Source organism: Natator depressus, chromosome 12 (assembly GCF_965152275.1).
Source record: "Natator depressus isolate rNatDep1 chromosome 12, rNatDep2.hap1, whole genome shotgun sequence".
NCBI lineage: Eukaryota > Metazoa > Chordata > Testudines > Cheloniidae > Natator > Natator depressus.
Window position 1 is genome coordinate 35,036,044 of NC_134245.1, and position 23,775 is coordinate 35,059,818.

At 41.9% G+C, this 23,775-nt stretch overlaps 1 protein-coding gene and 1 long non-coding RNA gene across 4 annotated transcripts; one reads left to right on the plus strand and one right to left on the minus strand.

Moving 5' to 3' along the window:
- Nucleotides 1–888: 888 nt before the first annotated feature.
- Nucleotides 889–19,863, minus strand: KCNG4 (potassium voltage-gated channel modifier subfamily G member 4). Of its 3 annotated transcripts, none has more exons than XM_074969185.1 (3): nt 19,787–19,863; nt 18,143–18,951; nt 889–1,830 (listed from the first exon to the last, which is right to left on the minus strand). In XM_074969185.1, exons 2-3 carry the CDS (start codon nt 18,890–18,892, stop codon nt 1,045–1,047), a joined length of 1,536 nt encoding a protein of 511 aa, XP_074825286.1. In that variant the 5' UTR covers nt 18,893–18,951; nt 19,787–19,863; the 3' UTR covers nt 889–1,044. The 3 variants fall into 3 exon arrangements, with proteins under 3 accessions (XP_074825286.1, XP_074825287.1, XP_074825288.1); XM_074969186.1 differs by lacking the exon at nt 19,787–19,863 and adding an exon at nt 19,068–19,120; XM_074969187.1 differs by lacking the exon at nt 19,787–19,863 and having other exon boundaries at nt 18,143–18,971.
- LOC141996889 (uncharacterized) lies at nt 11,456–19,135 on the plus strand. Its single transcript, XR_012641642.1, has 3 exons — nt 11,456–11,494; nt 14,999–15,082; nt 18,320–19,135. It is a non-coding gene; the product is annotated as an uncharacterized LOC141996889 (long non-coding RNA).
- Nucleotides 19,864–23,775: the final 3,912 nt, after the last annotated feature.

Sequence of the window (23,775 nt, forward strand, 5' to 3'; positions counted from 1 at the left end):
TTCCCTTGTGTGCTTTGTGCAGCAGCAAAAGGTCAAACACACTAGGGTACTTTTAGGGCCTATGTGGACAGTTAGTGTGAGGCATGCTAGCGTGCTGTAAATTTATGCCCCAGCTTGCTGAGTACTAACTCATTGTGTAGACAAGCCCTACATGTAAGTACCATGCTGAACTCAGGCGTTAGTTCATAAAGTTAGGCCCCACACTTTAAATTAGGTCCCAATTAATTTAATTCAGAGCATCTAAGAAGTTAGAATTGCAAAAAACTGTTAGGCCATCTAGATTATCCCATGAGGTAACACTGAGGCTTATTACATTGTCTAGTGCCTTGACCTGTCTGGATCTAAATGTCCCAAGTGACGTGTCCACAATTTTCTGTAGGAAACCAAACCAAATACCTTTCTGGAAATGTTTCCTGATATTCAACCAAACCCTTTTCTGTTTAATCCCCTCATTCCTAACTACACCCATTGTCCCATCCTAAATAATTCATTTCACTGTTTCTAAATATTCAAAGGGCTTCAATATCAGAGTGCTATCATGTCTGCCAGATTTATTTTTAACCTTTCTTACATGGTGACACACCATCACACTCCAATAAACAGGATAACATTGATTCCTCTCTTTTAGTCACTAAGCTTTTTTAATTCTTTCGTCATTATCTGAGTCGAGTACATGTAAGAAAAAAGCCTGAAAACTTTTTGTATCTAGTGTGAAATGTTTACAGATGGCAGATTGAAATTGCATTTTAACCAAAGTCTTTTATGGGATTATGTAAATCATTTACAGAAGCAGTGCAATTCTTTACTTATAGATAGATCATGTAACTGCAGAACGAGCTTTAAAAACTTTTATTTTAGCTTGTTGGTGCCTTTGGATATAGATATGTATTGATATCAAGGACTCTTTTATATACCAATTGATGAGCATTGTAAAAAGGGCAATGATGTGTAGCCCTACAAGAATCCATTCTAATGCTTGGCTCCAGGTGTCACATGTTGTTGCTTTGCTTTATTCATGTACTTAAAGACATTTTGCAGCAAGCCTTAGTTTCCTCTGTAAATGTACTTAATCGGTGACATTGGCGCCTCTGAAATCAAACTGTCTGTCTCATTGAAGGTATCAGTTTCACAGGAGTGATTGGTGCTTTTTGTCCTGTTTAGCCGGGACTGTAATCTTTCATGTTGTTTTCTCAACTCTGAATAGGAATGGGAGAAAGTGTGGAATATCGAGGTTGCTGGGAAAGCCATAATTAGAATCCCACTGAGGATGCTACTCAGAGCCACCATCTGGCCTGGGACACTTCTTGGTACCATATCTCCATATCCGACAGTGGTCATTGAGATGATAGCCCACCAGTATGAGGCAGGAATGCTTGTAAATTCAAGGACCTTCCCAGATTCATTCTCAGCCAGGTAGACCAGGGGAGAAAACAGGGTGACAGCTACACACAAGAAGAGCAAAAGCAGGCCAAATTCTCGGGTGCACCTTCGAACCGTGAGCCCCAAAGTCTGCAGGCCTAAGGAGTGCCTGGCAAGGCGCATTACATACAAGATCTTCAAGGCACGTAAGACTCGTAGCACCAGTCCAATCTTCTCCAAATATGAGTTGCTGCTCGGCCTCTCGGCCTCCTCACTTGGCTCGTCATCTACCACTATGAGGGAAACATAATAGGGTGAAATAGCCAAGAAATCAATGATATTTAGGGGGCCTCTGAAGAAGTGACACTTGCTCTTCGCCTGAATGAATCGGAGGCAGAGCTCCAGCGAGAACCAAGCCACACAGATGGTCTCGATGACAAAGATGTAATAGCACTTCTGAGAACATTCACCCTGGCACAAAACAAACAGAAGGTCAAATAAATGAGCAATCTCTGAACTGACATCAGAAATCATTAAAGAAGAAGAAATGTGCATCTTCATGAGTGTACTGGTATTGGGGGGAAACAAACGCAGCAAATAGCTACTTCTATAGCAGCCATGTTACATTCTGTTAAAAAGCTATTCAAGTGAACTGGTGTTGTTTTAATTGTATTATTCTTATGAGTCTGAATGGATGAAATTTATCTTTGTGCAAAGGCCCAGCACAAGGCATATGGACTATTTAAATCCCACTTAAGCCCTGAAAATAGAAATTAATTGAGACTTAAATGGTGCATAAGTCTGAACAGAAGTAAATTTAACCCTAAGTGAGGGATTATTTTATGGATGTTCTGGTTCTCTTTCTGCTCTGTGTGTAAAGTGCTATTCAATCTGTGGTGACTGCACAGAACTAGATAATTTGATGTAACGAAGGGAAATAGTTCAGGGATGTAGAAGACTTACTAGGTCATTTAGACCTTGCCCCTAGTTGTGCCCTAGTATGAACCACATCTTTTCTTTCAGTGTCTGCAAGTATGCTATAAACATTCAAATCAAAAGGATGATTAAATTTTAAAAAACACTCATCCAGCAGGTGCAACATACCAATGGAGATTTCTGTTCTAGGGTTGAGGTCACATGATACCAGTGCTATCTTCTGAGCCGCTACATCAAGACAGTTATGCAAACGCCAACTGCCATGGGCTGTGATGGATTCACTATTTCCCTTGTCCCCGGCTGAGCCTAAAAATGTCATTTGTTCAACCTGAAGGCAAGAGTCAAACACAACTTGCCTCCCCCACCCCCTCAGTCACTTAGGAATTGGATAAACTTTAGAAAATGTCACGTACATGAGAAACCACATTGGGCACTTCACCTCAGTGATAAGAGAGCCAAACACTGGGTCTTCTGGCAAAGTCCAGATGATCAGAAAACCATCCAGTGGTCACAGTGCATCAGAGCCTCAGCTGGTGTAAATCAGCATAGTTCCATTACCTTCAGGTCCACCAGTGTCTATGTAATTAGAAGAATTCACTGGGCCATAGCAAATTGACACTAAACTGGATAATAATCAGCATGACTCAGATCCTCAAAAATATTTCCATGGGAGTTAGGTGCCTAAATATCTTTGAGGATCTGGGTCCATATTGCTCTCTCTCTCTCTCCCGAATGCTCCATAGTACCCATCATTTGCTCTTGCCTTAAAATATGGTCCACCTGTCCCATAGATTAACACATTAAAATCCTACACCTTGGGATAGTAAATTAATATGAAACCTGCTCTTGATGTTTGACTAAAACTAAAATGTTCATTTAAATATTGTGAATAAACCTCTGGAAAACCACCATTGTGACAAAGACTCAAAAGACACAGGCAATTGCATAATATTTCCACACCAGGATGCTATAACTGTTAAGGAACACATGCTTTGATGCATTATAGGCCTGATCCAAATCCCAGTCAAGTCAGCAATGGGTTTTGAAGCAGGGCCCATACATTTTTCGTTACTGAACAGATATTCAAAATGAAGGCATCTCAAATGCATTAGCTGTGCAGTCCTTGGGAGGATAAGAATTCTATTCTTTCCCCATAAATCCAGGATGGTTTTCTATATGAGAACAGGAGTAATGGGTTAGTAAAATACTGTTGTCATCATCAGTTGAAATTTCATGCTGGGATTACACTAATTAGATTGCCAGGGAGGCTGTAATTACGGACCCAGGGGAGTAGCAAGGGGATGCTAGGGAGCAATAATTTCAGCTAATGTTGTTAAGAGGCTTGAAAATGAGACTGAAATATCTGCTGCTCAGGGCTAGATTGTGGCTGCCCTTTTGTGGGTGCAGAAAGGCATGGAGAAAGTCCAAAGAATCTTATTTTCCTTTGCACCTGCTGCACAAGGGCCAGCCACAATTGCATGCTCTATGCTCAAACATAGCTCCTTGGTAATACCCCTAAAAGATCATGGAGAGGTAGGAGGACCATCTACAGAGAGGATCATGAGCTGTACCTGTCTAATGGGTAGCACAGTGGCCATGATTCTTTTGTGGGCCAGTAAGAAAGAGGAGGAACGGAGCCCAATCCCAGAACACTCTCAGGGGACGTGTAGCATGTGAACCTGTGACTTTGGGACACAGTCTGGCCAGAGTGGGACAGTGATTCCAAGCTTAAGAGCTCACCATGTGGTTTGAGTTTGGAGGAAACTTAGTGAGAATAAGATCACAGAACTTTCCTCCCCTGAGCTGCCTGCTCTGAGATTGCCCTTGAAGGAGGTGTCCTGATGCTTGGCTCTAGAATAAGCAGTTTGGGTTTTATCTCTAGCTTCAAGATTTAGTCTTGAAAGCAAGCACCTCAAAAGATAATGAGGAATCTGCACCCTTTGTTTTATTCATAGGGGATCAGATTTTAGCCTCATTGAAGTCAGTGCCATGGACTTCAATGGGCTGCGCATTATGTATGGAGAGTTTGCTGACTTAGTTTGATGTAATTGCTTATAATCAGCAGTCACAGTATGCAGAGTTCTCTTTCTCCAAGATGAAAATTATTCTTTCAGCACAGCCTGTACTTTGTCTGCCTGTGGTCACTCTAATGACTTGTGAATTATTCATTATTTTCAGGCGTGATTTAAAATTTTTGCTATCTGGGCTGAATTACAAGTACATCAGCTACTTCATTTAGCTTTGTACATTTGGGCTTGTGTGCCAAATGGAGGAATATTACCTAAGATACAATAAAGCCTTCCAGCAGGGTGCTTGTTTTGAGATTCCACATCTCTCTGTCAGGCCCCTCAGCCTTCATGAGTCTCCTCTACCAGGAAACCACAGGAAAAGAAGTCTTTTTGCCAAGAATTTTAGCCATAAAACAAAATGGTCTAAGCTGCCTCCTGGTGAAATTTTCAGGTACAATTTCTTCAGAACTGATTAGTTTATTTCACCCCACACCTTTTGTTACCCTCTTCTCTCTCCCCCAGCCCCCCCCCCCCCCGCCAGCCAGCCAGAGGTAGATAACTTACGTCTGCTTTCTTCCTTTGAAAGCTGAAGGATCATCTTCCCAAACGCACTATTACCAATTTCAGTGGGAAATAACCTTCTACTTGTACATACTAGGAAATCTTACTCTGCTTTTTTTATTTCTGCCACGACTTATCTGAGACTTATCGGACATAAAACTTTCTCTTGAGTAGAACAAAAAAAAAAGACAAATAATATAAAATAATAATTCCACACTCTCCATCACTGTGTTGAAAGCACGCCTTTCCTTGCTTCAAACAGTCTATTGAAATAAAAGATTTACTGTTTACTTATTCAGCCAATTTATATAGTATATCTGCAAAAAAAAACCAACCTCTAAGCAAATGCTCAAAAAATATTAAGATACATACACATTATATGCTTCCTGAAAATAAAATCTGTCTAGTTGGCTATCTAGAAACACAGGATGAAACCCTGGCCCTATTGAAGTCAATAAGAACGCTCCCATTGACTTCAGTGGGAAAATAATTTCACCCAGGGACTCCATATGTGTGTTTTATATATTAGGACTATTTTTATATATTAGCCTATATATATTATGTTTTGGATATAATATTCCTCCCTACCATCAATCTTTCTAGGGTTCAGTAGATGACAGTCCTATTCCTGAGCTTCTCATTAGAACAAGACTAACATCAAAACTCTAAAGCAGCAAATGTCAGAGGAAAAAAATAGGAATTAAGTATCAAAGCCAATTTCAGCTCCTCCCAGTGACTTTCTCAAAGCATCTCATATTCTGCTTATGATTGTTACCAAGAGAGTATGGAAAATGGCACATCCCAATGGTCCTGCACTATGAAATGATAACATGTGCGCAGATATAAGTCTCCTGTAGTGTAGATTAAGTAAAATGTCAGTTGTCTGGTAGCACGGGACAAGGGAAATGATGATAAATTCCTAGTTTCTCCAGTGCTTTGTAGGGCACTGTTGAAAGAAAGTTAAAAAATATACTTCCAATATGTACAGTTAATGAACATTCCCATAGATAAGGAGAGAGAGTTATAACAGAAAATACTAAAATAATAAACAGGAGTTTTGGAAGAGTTATAAACTCTCCTGCTTCAGAGCATAAACCAAACTCTAACTAATGGGGACTAGGAAGAATTTTTTTCTATGGGCAGGTTATTCCATAACTGCCCACTGCAGGGCTTCTTACACATTCCTCTGAAGCATCAGGTACTCGCCTGATTGACGATGGGCTACTGGACTAAATTGACCACTGGTCTGACCAGTATGACAAGAATTTGTGCAGTAGAGTGTGTGTGCATGTAATGTATGGAGGAGCAGCTTCCTAATTCCACATGAAATAGTCATTCCTTGCAAAGTTTCTTTATGTTAAAAAGTAGAGGATTTCACTTGTTACGTTATTGTCATGGCCATCAATTTCTTTGTTTTGTGATAAGGTAGAAAGATGTTTCACAAGCCCAGTACCTAAGGGGTTAACCCAGACCCTTGCCTTTCACATGGGTGTTCGGGGTGGGGCTAGGAAGGTGAGGAGAAAGTGGTGTTGGAGAAACTGTTGGGAAACTGGAAAGGTCTTTAGCAATTGGGGCTCCCAGTTCTGAGTAGTTGAATGGCCTGAGAAAAGAGACTGAAACTCTCCTGCTGTTGAGAGCAGTATTTTTCTTTCCAGGCTCGTGGTTTTATCCATCGGCCTACATTTTTATTCAGAACTTTTCTTAAGAACACAAGAATGGCCATACTGGGTCAACCCAATGGTCCATCTAGCCCAGTATTCCGTCGTCTGACAGTCACCAGTGCCAGATTCTTGAAAGGGAATGAACAAAACAGGTGAGCCATCCCCTGTTGTCCGAGTCCCAGATTCTGGCAGATGGAGGTTTAGAGACACTCTGAGTATGGTTGGTTGCATCCCTGACCATCTTGGCTAATAACCATTGATGGACCTATCTTCCATGAACTTATCTAATTCTTTTTCTGAACCCAGTTATACTTTTGTCCTTCACAGAATCCCCTGGCAACGAGTTCTACAGGTTGATTATGAGTTGTGTGAAGAAGTACTTCCTTTTGTTTGTTTTAAACTTGCTGCCTATTACTTTCATTGGGTGACCCTTGTTTCTTCTGTTATGTAAAGGGGTAATACTTCCTTATTCACTTTCTCCACACCATTCATGATTTTATAGACTTTTATCATATCCCCCTTAGTCGTCTCTTTTCTAAGCTGACCATTTCCAGTCTTTTTAATCTCTGCTTGTATGGAAGTATTTCTATACCCCTAATCATTTTGTTGCCCTTATCTGCACCCTTTCCAATATATCTTTTTTGACATGGGGCAGCCAGAACTGCATGCAGTATTCATGGTGTGGGTGTACCATGGATTTATACAGTGGCATTATGATATTTTCTGTTTTATCTGTTCTTTTCTTCATGGTTCCTAACATTTTGTTAACTTTTTTTAACTGCTACTACACATTGAGCAGATGTTTTCAGAGAACAATCCATGATGACTGTAAAATCTCTTTCTTGAGTAGTAACACCTAATTTAGATCCCATAATTATGGATGTGTAGTTGGGATTATTTTTCCAGTGTGCACAATTTTGCACTTATGAACATCAAATTCCATCTGCCATTTTGTCACCCAGTTTAGTGAGATTACTTTTGTAGCTCTTCGCAGTCAGCTTTGGACTTAACTCCACTGAGTAATTTTGTTTCATCTGCAAATTTTGCCACCTCACTGTTCATCCCCTTTTCCAGATCATTTATGAATATGTTGTACAGCACAGGTCCCAGTACAGAGCCTTGGGAGACTCCGCTATTCACCTCTCGCTATTGTGAAAACTGACTATCCAATCCTACCCTTTTGTTCCTTCCTTTTAACCAGTTACAGATCCATGAGAGGAACTTCCCTCTTTCCCATGACAGCTTAGTTTGCAAAAGAGCCTTTGGTGAGGGACCTGGTCAAAGCCTTTCTGAACATCCAGGTACATTACATAAGTGGCTGAATTTTTCCCATGTCTATAAAACTTGATTGAAGACTTCTTCAATTTTGTTATGACCTTCCACCATAGGGAAAGATGTTATACAAGAGAAGGACCGGCAAAGTGTATGACAATCTATTACTATATTACTTAGTCTTGGACACTTTAAGTTGGAGGAGACGCGCTAAGAACTCCTGATGGTCCCTAAAAGTCCTATGATGATCTCTTTGTCTATGTTTCTTTGATTCTTTACTGAGGCTTTAATTAATTAGAAGGGTTGCTGACAGTATTTTTATATTCACTTGCACAAGTTCTCTTCTCTTACTATTCCATGCTGGTCCAGCCTTCGGACACATGACCTCTTTAGTGTGACATACACTGATCTAATTTTGAACACTGCTCTTCTTTTTAGTAACGAGCTTGGAGCAGTTTGTGTTGCATCAGTGGTGTGATATTCTGCCTTTTAATTGTGTTCACGCCTTATGAAAACTTAATTGGTGCAATCAGGTTTTTCTGTGAGGGAATAGTGTGTAGAGTTCAATTGCTATAGGAAAACTTTGCTCCTCTGGTGAGTGGTTTTACTGCAACTGTAGTTACAATTCACCTTGTCTGTTCAAACGACATAGAGTGCACCACCATGTCAGCTAACTTAAGAAGACCATACCACGCCAGGATAGAAATGAATATTGATAATGGACTTCAACTGAGTGAAGAGCCTCAAACCAGAGGCAGATTTACAGAAGAGATCCTGGTAATCACTAATAGTTTTCATGCTGAATGAAGTGGGGTGAAATGAGCCACTTGCAAGACAAAATAAACAAGACAAATTTCTGATTTTCTGAAGTACAAGAAGAGCAAATCTCTATTATTTATCCTGCCTCCCTCCTTGTTTTATCTCATCAGCCTTGTTCATGTTGAGGACAGTGGCTGTAGGTGGTTTAAGCAATGAACACCTGACCAGGTGTATATTTTCAGATATCACATGGGCCAGGATATACTATTACTTGTAGAGTATTTTGGTAGCATATGCTGGTGTGTGGGTTATTTCAACAGCCTGTCCACCATTACAGAAAATAATATTTTCCAAGTAGGGTGGCCAACTTTCTCATTTGTGAAAACCAGACACTGAGTGCCAGAACCTCCCCCCGCCCACTGCTCTGCCTCTTCCCCTGAGTTCCTGCCCCTGTCCCCTTTCCTCCCCCCCACGGTCGCTCGTTGCTCTCTCCACCATCCTCCCCCTGCCAGCTGAGCAGGACTCTAGGTGTGGAGGGGTGAGTGGGGCAGGAAGGGACAGGGAGAAATGCGCTCCAGGGGTGGAAGAGGGTTGAGTGGAGCGGGGCGGGGGAGGGAAAGCCGCGCTCGGGGCAGGACAGGGGTGTCGCCGGTACCTGTCTCCACTGGAGCCGTTGCTGAATGCTCCTCCAGGCGCCAGCAGCAACTGCTGCTCTTTCCCACCCCCTGATGGTGGAGGCCGGTTACTGCAGGTAACCAGATTTTTATTGTGCTGACCAGGGCTGGCCCACAACATTTTGGCACCTGAGGCGGGGAGCTCAAATGACGCCCCCATTCTCCATCACTTGGGCCAAAACTTTGAAACTCTGGGTCCTAATGGCACCCACACACACACACACACACACAGTCTGGCACCTGAGGCGGCTGCCTCAGTTCACCTCATGGTAAGGCCATCCCTGGTGCTGACTGGACACTGCCAGGTTCCCTTTTTGACTGGACATTCCGGTTGAAAGAGCACGTGCTCTTAACATGAGCTGCTAGAATATAGTCCTCGGTGACCCTATTTCCAAGCCATATATTGGAGATTCAAATCCTGCATTAGCCGAATGTATACAAATAGCTTAATCAAGGCTTTGAAACTGTGACCTACATAGAAGATTAACAATATTGTTATTTTAGAATCCAAGGATCTTCGAGTGCTTTACAAAGAATGAATTAATCAGAACACCCAGTGTGGAAAATATTGTTATTCCAGTATTACAGAAAGGGATACGACTTGCTCATCATCACACAGCAAGTCAGTGGCAAAATCAGGAACTGAACCCAGAACTCACACAACCTACACAGATGATGTAGGTATCAGACCTGTCCCTCCTCAGTTAATAGGGTTATTAGTATTCCACAGTCAGAGTTATAGGGCTTCGCATTTTGTGAAATGCGGTAGGCACAAGAGTCATTAGTATCCTGCAGAATACCATAATCCAACCACATGTGCTTTGAAATAGCACAAAATCAGTGGTGAGTGAACCCAGTAGAGTTTGTGTTTGACTGTTTACAGTAGCCCAAATTCAAACTCATACTGAAGCATAAGGGGGTCTGCCTGGATGAGTGTATTAGAAAATGGTTGGCTTTGCTTTGCAGCATGTGCTCTTAACATGGGTTGCTGGAATATGGGCCCCGGCAACAGATCAGCACAGCACTGCAGTGTGGTGAAGCAAGGTCACAACTCAAACATCTGCTAAACTTATCTTGGCACATGCAGATTTTGTTTGGCAGATTCAAATGTGGCCTATTACTGCCCATTTCCTCCCTTCAGCCTTACACGCAATTATATGGATTGAGGTCAGTGTCCACTAAGACACCGACAGATGGGAGCAGACAGCGTTGTTGCTGTAGGCTATTCGAGTTATAGTAGAATAGAACCTGCCTTCTGCCTGCTTGCACAGATTGATCATTATTCTAGCAGGGTTCATTTGCACAGCACTGTGGTCCACTCAGATGGAAATTATTCAGGCCTGTACTTAGAGGATTCAGAAGTATCTCTCATAAGCAACCATAGGAACTCGCCACCTCATTTCCCCAGGCAACTTGCTTCTTGGGCCAGATTCAGCATCACCATCCAGCCTTGTCCCCTGTCAGACAGCACAAAGGGATGGATTCTGGCCATAACTTGACAGCAAAGTATTCCCCAGGTGGAGTGAAACTTCTCCAGTAGGGTAAAGCTGGGAAAATCAGCTCCTGCACCAGGTGTTCCAGCAACCTGTGTATAGGGGACATGTCAGAGGAAGGAGGTGTGTTGTGTGTGGGAAGAGATGGACCAGGACTGTGGCCTGTTTCTGCCAATCCTTCCGTGGTGTAAGGACCATTAGGGAACATACATCAATGGCATATATTATAGCAGCCCCTAAATTGCTCTAGTTCATGCCTGGATTAGGCCATTGCAGAATCAGAGAGCCATAACCAGGCCCTTCCCCCCCTTCTCCATGTGCTAAGCAGAGCTCAGATGCAGGAGAGAACTGAGACCTTTTGACTGGAAAATCAGAATTTGGAGATTCAGCATATGCACCATTCTGATTCTGTTTCTGATCTGGAGCAGCAGGAATCTGACTGCACTGCCGCAGGTACTGCTGAGTCACCATGCCAGCATTGCTGCCGCTGTTTGAATAATTAAACTACGCGCCGTTAAATCAAACGACACTCTGGGAGAACTTGAAAACTCCCTGTTATGGATGCAGTGAAATGAAAAGGTTGAATGCCTGTGGAAAGAAAGACTATAACCTATTTGCAGGACCGCTAGCTGTTAAAAACATTGTGTACTCTAGTCACACAGCGATCTCCCACCCAATTCAGCTTGAAAAAAAATAATCCGGACATCTGAAAACTACTGTTAAAACCAGTACAGGCTTCAGGTCCTTTAGCAGGGCTCCAATGCACTCAGGTAGTATAGATAATAAATAATAATAGTGTTAATATTGGGTTTGTAGTAACATGGGCATTAGCAAATAAATCGAGATATTATGTTTGCATATGTACACAGTATGCTGTGCCTTTTATTGGGAACAAAACATTAAAATGGAAAAGTAATACTTTATTATTTTATATTAATTAATTTATAATCTTTATTATATTATTGTGTTTCTATATTATTGTATTCATGATCTTTATTATGTTATATTAACTAATTCATAATCTTGAGTCCTGAGTAAAAGTCTTGACAGACCTGCTTTGCTACAGACTTGCTGCATAAACTTGGGCAAGTCACTTATGCATGGAAACACTGAGTCCTGCAGCTGTTCAATGGAACTGTGATAGCACTGCCCATAGCTGGCAGAGTATAAGAATAAATATGTTAAAAGTTTTCAGTGCTCAGACACTATGATGATTGGGGGGCATATAAGTACCTAAGAAAGATCATGACTTGAAGGAGTGAATCTGACTTACACCAGCTGAAAGTTGGCCCTTCTGTTTCTGGGCCCAGAATATGAAGGATGGGAGGTCACTATGCAGGAATTATTGTATTTCAAGGAGCAAGCTTAGCGGAACTCACTTTTTAAACATGAGAAGCAGCATAGTCAAGTGGATAGTGGCCTGGAGTGGGGCTCATGTGATTGCTGTTTGACCTGGGACAAGTCACTTTCTCCCCACCATTTCTCCTCCTATTTCTTGTCTACTTAGATTGTCAGTTCTTCAGGGTAGTGGTTGTCTCTTATTACATGTTTGTGCAGTGCACAGACCAATGGGACCCCTAAACAAGGTCGAGACTTCCAGATAACACTGTAAGTTAAAATAATACTGCTAAAAGAGGATGTTAACATTCCATGCACAATTTCATAATCCATCCATAGTCTAAGCAGTATCTTTAGCATGCCTGAGATAGAACTGTAAAATCTCATTAGCAATGAAAGACCGGATTCTGATCTCAGGTACACCAGGCTAAATCTGGAATTAACTTCACTGAAATCAATGGATTGAGACTTTTCCAAAACAATATATCATAATGGAGAAGGAATTTCACAGGTGTAAGATTAAGGGGTTTGTTACACAGAGGCATTATTGTCATAAAATTAGAGTTTGTGCTGGCTACTATTGACCTCTGTTTTTGGAAAGGTCTAACGCGCAAGAGGAGATGCCTATCACTCCAAAGGAGGTAGCCATTACACAGTTATTCCTGTTGAAATTACTCAGACTACTTGTGTGAGTAAAGTGAACTGGATTTGGTCCTACTGTAGGTATCTGCAAACTTCAAAAACACAAAAAAGGTCCCCTAGAAAGCATGTTTATCCAAATAGAATGCATGTGATAGCATACAGAATTTGAACTGATTGGGTGCTAATAACAGCTGTGTGATCCACCAGAGTCGAGTGAGAAGTCAAGGGACTACTGTATTACTACTGTAATACTGTTGGGAAATAGCCAAGACTGGACTAGTGTAAGGCAAACTAATAATTGTTCCTCCTGAATATTGGACCTGTACTACTGGCCTGAGTAGCCTGGGCTATTTCAGTGTAAGAAGGTGCAGTGCGTTTATAGGCAAGAGACTGAGTAGTGGAGTTATTAACCCTGACAATACAAATAGTTGGTCTTTGATTTTCTTCTTTCCCTTCCCAATAGGGTCAATAAATTGTCTTTTCACCTGTGTGGTAAAAATCCTTCAACTGCTCAAGATGTTTTTTTCTCTGTAGTTTCCTCTAGAGTCTAGGGACATTTTCAGTATGATTCATACAGCATTCAAATATCACAAACCAGGGCCCCAAAATACTTGATAGGTTTCAAAATCATTAGATTTTACCAAATAATGGTTTGGAGGCTCTTTTTATTTGCCCTCTGGTTTGGGGGTCTTTATGCTGCACAACTTGGGAAAAGGCTGACTACCTTGAGAAAGCTTGGACTCCACATCCAGGGCCATAGGACTAGGATGGAGCCCATGTTTGGGGGCTGTGTTGCCTGCTTTTGTTAACTTTAGTTTTCTTTTCTGAGGAAAAGGCTTTGCTGCATCTTTTCTGCTTAGTCATCCCAAATCTCCCCCGACTCTTCAAAAGAAACTTCCACTGGTGTCCAGTTCAAAGCAGATCCTTTCCCTAATCAAGCACTTCTATAGTGGTTGGATTCCATTCTGGTCACCTCTTTTATCTTCGGATTAGCTACACTCTTTATCTCCGCAGCCTGCTGAAAACTATGCAATGACCATTATGGTGACTTTTCTGTCTCTCAGGTCTTTGGGTTTGAATTATAACCCTGGAGCAGAACCCTTTACTTGTCTATAATGGATTGAGCTAAGCCCCTTTATCTGAACAGCCACTGCTCACTTGGGAAATTTTGAATCTGGATTTTATGGCTTGTGTCTGCCTGCTCTACATCATCTACTCATCTGCAGCACAATTCTCTTTCTTCCCAACTCTCGTAAGGAAGTGCCACATCTACATCTGTGTACCTCTGTTGGGATTATTTCGTTTTGTACACTCATAGATGACATTATGGGACAAATTTCCAGAAGCCTGCATGATCAAAGTGCATATAAAAATACAGATATTTGCATGCCTATGAGTGCCTTTTCCATAACTGCATGTGCACTTGTATTAACTGTTTGCACAAATGATCCAATTTGTCCTTGGGCCATTTTATACTCTTTCTTCTGATTATAAATTAAGACCAATTGTGACAGCTACCATCTTGCCCAATAAACCATGGATTAAGCCAGGAACCTCGAGTCTAGAGCAATAAGCTTGTGTCTCCACTTCTTGAACTAAAGATTCAGTTCTCTGTACTGGGGGGCTCTAACAGACTCATATCCTTTGTGGTCTGGGTACACTGGGGGACTCATAACACTAACCAGTGGGTTACATAAAGTATATACAAATTGTATGTCCTTCTCTCTGTGTCTTTTATATTTCCAAGGTGCTTATAACTGGGTGTCTAAGTATTGCTTGAAATACCCATGGGAATTTACGTGGCATTTATTGTTCTTGTGGGCAAGCCCTAACACAGAATGAATCAGGGTCTTCATTTTGGCCATGCCTCAGAAGGGGGTTACAGGAAACACAGACTCCTAATTTTCTCTTCCTCATTTGCCTTTAAGTGGGACCTGTGCCTTTACGACAGTCCTCCCCTCCCTATTGCTACATTTCTGTAGAAATGGCCACCTTCCTTCCTTCCCTCTCTCCTGTTACTATGGCAGCTGGGCTTCCCTGATGCAGATGCTTGTTACTTGGCTGAGTGCCACATCTCTCAGCAGAGCCCGAGTTTTCGCTTTCCCTTTGGTGGCAAGTTGTTCTGTTTGTTCTTCTTCTGCTTGCCCAGGCAGCCCGTTTCTGGGATGCTTAGCTGGAGCGAGAAGGGAATGTTACTGCAGAGCATACAATGCCGAGACAGCCAAACCCTCCGACAGAAGTCAAGTTCACCTTGTATTATTCTCCCTTCTCTTTTTGCTTTCTTCTTTCTTCAGGCACTGGAGAGCAGCCCATTCTGACACTATGGAGTGTGGTTGGGATGCTGAAAGGAGCCCGGAGAAGAACATGTGGCAACAGAGGTAAAATCTTTCTTATTGCTATCTTGGAAGCAATACACCCTCCTTCCTGGGTTACTGACATGGGGGAATTGACCCTTACAATACCTTTCAGCAAAGTTCTGGTCAGAGGTGGGTCCAAGCCAAAACCCCAGAACTGAACAGCCCTCAACTTTGGACTGTTTTGAATTCAGATCTGGATCTGAACGTTGCTGCTGGTTAACACCAGAAACCTGATTCAAAGAGCTGCACTCATGTAGTCAGTGGAAAGAAGCAAATCACATGACCTTTGTGTCTAGTCCGAGCAGCAAGAATTTCACATTCTGAATGCTCATCTGAAGCTGCTGGTGAACATACCCCCTGCTAGGCACCCTTTACCGAAGTCATGTGGGGAATACTTTTGAATAACAAATACATTCAAGAAAATTGTAGATTGTGGGTGGATGAGTCACAGCGACAACCAAGAAGCTACATTTCTTGACTACATTACTTGCTATGAGTTACTTGCCAAGCTCTAGATAAGACACTGTTATGAGGCCCCCCAGAAAGGAGACCTTCGGTGCTGCAGCGCTTTAGGCATATAAGGTCAGTTCACAGCCTCATAGAAATGACAGAAGGAAAATACTTATTAGATCCTGTAGTCTGTCCCTCCACAAGCCAGGTCAGTTCACCACCATACATTCTCAAGTGCTTTGCCAATCTTGGTTTAAATTGAGTCAAACAATGGGATTATTATAACTTTGTACATGGTCCCTAGAATGCTATTACACAGTCTAATAGATTCTGATATTGAGAAGGGAAATGCTGTAGTGCTTGAATGTAGACATTATTTACACTGACAGGAGACGTTCTCCCGTCAGAGTAGGTAATCCACCTCTCTGAGAGGCTGTAGCTAGGTTGATGAGAAGAATTCTTCCACTGACCTAGCGCTGTCTACACCTAGGATTATGTTGGTATAGCTAAATCTTTCAAGGTGTGGATATTTCAAACCCCTAAGAGACATAGTTCTACCAATGTAAGTTCCCAGTGTAGACCAGCCCTAACTTTATCCTTTGCTCAACTTCACCCCATTACTCCCACTTCCCCTGCAGACTCTTTCTCAAATACTGCAGCATCTATGAATGGATAGAATTCTATGATTCTATATTATTTATGTCTTAATCCCAACTTTTTAAAGTGTCTACACATTAAAAACCTGACTATATATAAAAAAACCTATGCTCATTAACACAGCTCTATTTTATAGAACACTCTGGCTGCAGAGAGGCTACTATATCTTACTACCAGCTACATTTGTACCCCTCTGCTCAAAATTCTTGCCTTCTAAAGATAGGGTTAATTTTTAAAAATGCAGCAAATTAGACCTAGTTGAGATCTGATACACCAATTATGTGTTTTTTATTTTTCTTTAAAAATACTTAGACAAGAGTTCTCTTGTTTTATGTTTTAAATTTGAGATAAAATATGCATCATGCTCTTTTTTAGGAACAAAGTTAATAGGAAGCAATATTTCCCATAGAAGTCTTTGTGTTCATTTTGCTTATAGCCATAAAAACATGCTCTGTGTTTAAGCTGCATCTTGGAAAAGGCACTGAAACATCTTAACAATTTTGACTTCAAAATGCAATAGCTTTGGGAGGCTCTTAGATACTCAGAGATATTACTGAAGGGATTCAAACTTTTTATATAAATGTAAGTAGAAATTCAAGGTTATATAGAACAGGAAATTATCTCTTTAAATCCCAGTCTTCTGTGCAATCCTTAGCCTTATTGAAAGACATCAAATATCATGACATATCTTTGATGTGATTGCATTCTGTGCCTTCCTGAATTACTACTTTGACAATAAAATGACACAGCATATTGTGCAATAAATGTGAAAATGGTTTAATTAAGCCATGCACAATAAACTGATAAACTTATCTATGGCATCAGTGGGGAAAAATGAATGTGGCTTGTTCATTTAATCTTGGTGTCAGTATTTTGAAAAGTGTCATGTTACTTTCAGAATCAATTTGTGGAATACAGCATGCGGAAGAATTCAGTGGTAGTTTGGATGTTATTATACCTAAAATCACATTACATTCTTATCTCCATTTCTTTTCTTATTAGAATGACAGATCTTTAAAACATTGAAAGTTTCTCCCACGTATGATATAAGTTTGATTTTATTTGCCCTGAATTATTTTGGGAGAAGTGTTTGGAGAGGGTTTATATGTACTTAATGGGTTAAAATTTCAGCCACACTTTAATAGTGTTTCTGCAATTTTTGTGTGTGCCAAATGCAGGGTACTACAGACACAAAACTTGTGCATCCATTTTGGAGGTAAACTTTGAAACTCCGCTTCTCTGGTGTTGTTTGTTTGTTTGTTTGTTTGTATATCATACTGTGTTATCATTGTACAAAATGTAACACAATATTGTTCTGGAAAAATTATTTCAAGTCTCCTAAAATAATAACTACATCAGAGTTGATCTAGTTATCACAACAGAAGACAACTTGCTATTTTTAAAAATAAAGATGCCAGGGGAAAATATTTCTTTCACTAAGTCCGATTGAAATATTGCTGATAACCAGAGTGATCCTATGGTAGGATAAAGTATGTGGTAGATGAAACTCTGCTATGACTGAGTGTGAGACTCCTGCTAGCAGCAAATAAAATAACTTTTGTTAACAACGCTTTCCTAAGCTGTGGGTAAGGTGGGGGGAATGCTGTGTTACAATGTTGAATACTCGGTATTTGCTAATTGCATGCATATTTGCTAACTGTATGATCTTAATTCTTTGATTCCATTCAGAAAGCCTTTTCTATATCTCTGGCTGGCAAGCACTACAAAACTTTGTTTAATTCTTTGTGACTGAATATGACTTTGAAACTGATACAAAGTCAGTTTCAGGAGTTATTTCTATTTATAATAAATAATATACACAGGCAAATTTTGATATTGTTTCCTGAGGATTTTCTCTGAGGATTGTTTTATATCTTTTTGTGATGCATGTTTAACAATGACAGGTTTGTTTCTTGTAACACTATAGTAGGTTTATAGAGGGTTGTCATACTAGTTGAAAGGGGACTGACTTACCCTGTCTTCTTCAGCTCTTAAGTCCGGCATTGTGCTAACACAAAGGCTTATAGCTGTGGTGGCCACAAAGAGGATGGAGAGACAAGCAAAGACTTTTCCTGGGAGTCCTGACTGGGGATTTTCGACCATATCCCTGAGTTTATTCATAAATTGTCCAAATTGTGTTTCCTCAACCAGGACACATGTGGTCTCCTTGCTCATTTGCATCTCTTCCTCCTTGTGCATCTCTGCCAGCTCCTGCAGTTTTTTAAACAGTTTTCGGAAGCAGCATTTCTCCAAGTTGGATTCCTCAATTCCCCAGTATCTCAGCTCCTCCTGGAATGACAAGGCACACATGTCTCGGAAGAGCATCAGCTTCCCTGCTGCTAGAAAGCTGACGATCATCCCAAAAGCTTTGGGATTCCGGTCGAAGAAGAACTCATGGGTGTCTTCATCATAATCATCACACAGCTGAATAATTTCATCGTAGCTGCTGCAAAACTTTAGCTTGCTTAGCCGGGTCAGTGGGAATTCGTCTAAAGTGCTCCAAGGCAGTAGGTATTTGATTCCTCCAACATTTATTATGATCTCCCTCTTCACATCAACAGTACAGAGCTGATCAGGGTGGTAAATCCTGCTGGCCCTTTGATAGTGGACCCCTTTGACAGAAGGGGTGTCAACAGAGATAGGGAATAGATGGTTCAAGGAACTACAAGAACCGAAGCTAACATTACTATAGTCCTGGTTGCTGCCTCCCGAGACAATAGGCATTTCTGAGAGCTCTCACTGGGACATCCAAAATGGCACCAGAGCAGGGTTAACTCTTCAACCTAAAGATGGGGGTAGAGGAGAGAAACATAGTAAAGGTTATTATGAGTTAAAAGGCATCACAGGCTACTTCCCCAAGACATTCACAAAGCGCGTGTGTATATAAGTCATACTGCACCTCTTTTTGAAATCTGCAGCCTGTGAATCCCCCGTCATTAATTTTCTGGTAACACACACACACATACACACACAGAAAAAATGAAGCCTTGTTCATTATTATGGCAGCGCACTGGATGACTGCAAGTCATAAAGTGAACAGATCGGTCTCTTCCATTTGGAGCTCGTTTTTGTCACAAGCATGTCTTTGTATTTGCTAGCACTTGCTTGTCTCATGCCTCTGGTATTTCAATAAACACTTAAATATGTACCAGCTAAAGGAAGCTGCTTAATAGTTACTAAAGTTAGACTGGTCAATTACCCATCATCAGCTGGATGCATGGTTCTTCTAAATTGTTTTAACTTGAAATGTACACAGATTGAAATTCCTCCTTCTCCTTTTCACTATGCTCCCTCCTTACCAACCTCTCCTGGGCATTTGTAAAGTACTTTTGAAGATAGAAAGGGTTATATAAATTATGAGTAGCCTTATTTATCCACCGCTGTTCATTGCAAATTACTGAGAGGACATAAGTAAAATTTTCCCAGCCAGAGAAAACTTTGGAGTATGCACAATCCCAGAGAGCAAAATATTATCCCAGTTTATGAGCTGATTTATAGTCTCCTAATAAAGAACAAAACCCTCTTTTTGTCCTTGATCTGTAACAATCATTAGCAACTAATCTCCTGAACCCACCACAACAATAAAAATCCCAAAGCAACTTCCCCAAAGTTACTTACCACCCTGACACAGGCTGCTTCCGGGTATCCTGCTCCCCTGCACACATGCTGCAAACTGAAGACTTTCCTCTGGTACCAGTTAGCAGAGAGACTTGGGCATATTTTAAGAGTAGTGATTACATGGAGAATCTCTATTGTACCCAGTAAATCTCAGTCCCTCCCCTCTCTCTCACTCTATCCCCTGTGGAAGGAATATATCCATATATTGACCAGCAGTCCCTTTGCAAAAGGGCATCCTCATAGGCTATCAGAGACTCAGGAGGCAGCTCCTTATCTGGACTCCTGGGGCGACATGGTGAAATCAACTGAGGGAGAGCTGGTGGAGCCTGCCCTCTTCCCCATCTGTCCTCTGCTTCCCTTGGGGATTGTCAGTGTGGTCCTGAAAGAGCAGGGAGGGAGAAGGAGGAAGGGCTTAGAAATAATCTCTCCAGCATCCATCCATCCAGCAGGCAGCAGCAGCAACTCAGTAGCAGTCTGCAGTGAAAGAGGCATCCCCTGTAATCATGTGCAGTAATAAATAAATTCTGGCAAACAGAGTTAATAAAACAACCCCTGTCCCCATTAACACCTGCTACCTATATGAATCTTCATAGAGTTGTTTGCTTTGGAGACACCAGCTGAGTACTTTGGGAGCAGCTTCCATTCACAGCACCGCTGGCCATCTTCTGAAATAGGGACTGACTAATGGGATTTTATGGGGAAAGGTAAGTTGCTTGGTTGCTGGGAGGATGTATCCCGCCTCCCTCCTGGTTGCTGGGAGAAGACATTCCCCGGCACAGTGGGTCTCCCTACCCACCTGCCCCCTGAGACCAGGGAGTGGGGTTGGAACCTTCTATTTCCCACAGAGCTGCCCGGAAGACTCTCAGCCCCCCCCCTCCGCCCCCCAGGTCAGGGAGGGTATTCTCATCTTTTTATTACACAAGCAGTTGAGGCAGGAGGATATTCCATATATTCCTTCTCTCCCTTTCTTCCACATTTGATCAAGGGGGATTGGATATACCTGGTGGCTGGAATGCTACTGGGACTTTGGGTTGAATGATGGAAGTGTTAGAAAGGAGGCATGGATTAGATCAGTATTCCACTCACCGTGCCACAGTAGGATCAATGAGCTGATCAGCAGAGCCCCAAAGGCTCATGCTCCCAAATGGTGAGCTAACTCTGCCCAGGCAACAGCCTTAGGATGTATAGTACCTGGGTTGTCCAAAGTCAGAGCTCAGATCCAGAGCTGGATTTTAACACAGGGTGTTCAGACCCAAAGGTTTTCTTTGGCCCATTGCATGGATAAGGGCTATTTGCAAAAGTGTTCCTCAGAGTTTGGATTTCATTGGCTCTTTTGGGTTTTGGTTTGAGTGCCTCTCTCATTCACACAGTCAATGTACTGTGCACTTTGGCCCAGATCCTCAAAGGTATGGTGGCTCCTACCTTCCATTGAAATCAAGCCTAAATATCTTTGAGGATCTGGGCCTTTGTTTCCTTGGCTCATTTCGCCCCACTTCCACACTTAACTTTTGGAGGAATCACCTACCACCGAATTGCAGCCCCTTTGAAGCAGAATGGTGCAGCTGTTGATCAATGTACACTTATGCTCGGGCACCGTTTAGGACAGGAAGGCAACTAGTTCTAATTGGACACTTTGGCACATCTCCTTTGGCCCACGTGGTGCCCAGATGATGAACTTCTTATCAAGTTCCCGCACTGGAGTTTACACACAGGTGCTAATTATGCCATCTACTGAGAAGACGAGATAGATGCCTTTAGTCAACAGACCCCTGGGAATGTAGCTCAAAATCACTAAATCCTAGCACATTAATAAATGTAGCTGTTTACTCTTCATATCAGCCATTCCCATGGATTTCTGTGCAAAGAAAAAACAATCCTATTCTAATTAACTTTGGATAAATTATTTCATAAAATGGCAAATCAATCAGCATCGCCGAGTTACCTCTGCGCCCGCCCCCCCCTCCTTCCCCCCGGTCAGGTATATTTAAAGGTAACGTTTCTGAAGTGTATTGAGACAAGAATGTGTCCAACAGCAATGCGCAAAATTTGACTACGATGAATAATAAAATTTTATCAGTGTTCACCAAAAAATGTGTGTTTATGACTATTTAATGCCTCATCCCTGGTATTAGGAATCTTATTATTTGTTTTACAGTAGCGCCCCCAGCTGAAATCAGGGCCCCATTGTGCTCAGTAATATTAGTATTAGACAGTCCTGAAGAGTTCACAGTCTACATAGACAAGGTGGAAATATCATTATCCCCATTTTGCAGATAGGGACTGGGGCACAGAGAGACTCAGGACTTGTCTAGACAGCGATAACAAGCTGGGGAATAAATCTACAGCACACTAGCATGCTGTGCACTAACTGTCCAGGTGGATCTTGGTATCACGCACTGAAAGTTCCCTCGTGCACACTGACCTACTCCCATTTCAAAGCAGAGTAGATCAAAGTACACTAGGGAATTTTTAGTGCACGGTAGCAGAATCCACATAAGAGAGTGCATGTCATGCGAGTGCACTTGCCATGCACTAACTGTTCACTTAGACAAGCCCTAAATAGCTTTCCCAAGGTCACACATGGAAGTCTGGGATGGGGCCAGGAATTGAACCAGATCTCCTGCATCCCACTCTTAACCCTCAGACCATCCTTCCACTGTATCCAATTCTTGCTTTCTGTTTCTCCTATTTTGTGCTTTTAAGCACACGTCACTGTGTCCCCTCTACCCAATTCATCTCTCTCTTCTTATAGTTGCACTTCTGTTACCTTTCCTTGTCTTTTAGTTACCGGTCTTTTTTCAAGCTCACTCCAGATGGTTCCCAGGTACTTTTCTTTCACTGTAAATTTCCCTCACTCATTCAGTTTGAGACTCGCTATCCCTCTCTCCCTTTTCCTCCCTCTCGTTCAATTTCTCTTGCAGTCTCTCTAATTCTTCTCATCCCTCCTTCCTTTATTACCCACCCCCTCAGTCATATCAACTCCTGTTATCTTTCTGCTACCATAAATTCAGCCCCAGCCTCCTGATTATTTTTACCTGCTAAGTGATGACGATGTCCCTATCTCCCTTTCTTTTGTTCATGGATGTTTTTGCTATTCTACTGTAACTTGCTTTTATGGATGCCTAGTGCGTCTCCTTTGTACCCAGCCATCCTATGATTAATAGTGAGGACACCCTGAGGACGAAAGCAGGAAGAACTCTCTGGGAAATTGTAGGTGTCTTTCTGTTTTCTGCAGAGGGAAAACAAATAACGAAAACTCTAAAAGGCCCAAATGCTGCCACGTGCAATAATTGTTAATGTGACACAAGCTGGCTGAGTTGCACTGGACTATAAGTAATAATGCTCATAATGGGCTAAATGGTCCCCATCGCTTACTCAGCCGAGCAGGGGAATAGGAGTGAGTAAGGACTCTTGTTTGGCCCATGTGCTTCTTAAGAATGGGGTGAAGCCCAGTCCTTGCTCTCCAGATACATCACCTGGGAGTAAATGTCTGGAGAGAGGTGGTTTCCCCATCTATTTGCTGACCAGACTTGGGATGTTAGCTGCCTCCTTTTGAGGGGTGTAATTCTCAAAATTCCCCCTTTCCTGAGTAAGAGTGGAGCAGGTGAGGAAGTATGACTCTGCTCCTGGGGCAAAGCAGTTGCATATTTCACCTTACTCAGAACCAAGGCTAAAGACTCAATCTAGCCATGTGTGAACCTAAGTAAAAGTTTCAATCCTGGTTCCGTGAAAATCAATGGCAAAACTCCCACTGACTTCCAAAGGAGCAGGTATATAACGTTAGAAATGGCAATTCAACTATTCATATCCAACATGAATCCACCCAGGTGGTGGGTGAGTCTGGTTATGTGTGGGTCTTTTCCAGTGGCCAAACAAACTGGAACATACGTGAGTCTGGCAGTGGCTTTTTAAGGAACAATAGGCCATATCTAATTGCAGTGGCGACACAGATTTTCTGGATTTGCATAGTTCGACATTGAAGCAATTAA

Bases quoted from the DNA above. Each gene is read 5' to 3' on its own strand.
- KCNG4 (XM_074969185.1), bottom strand. From the start codon at position 18,892: ATGCCTATTGTCTCGGGAGGCAGCAACCAGGACTATAGTAATGTTAGC. The intron at 1,831-18,142 runs GTAAGTCAGTCC...GTTTTGTGCCAG, and splicing joins TAAGAGCTGAAGAAGACAGG to GGTGAATGTTCTCAGAAGTG.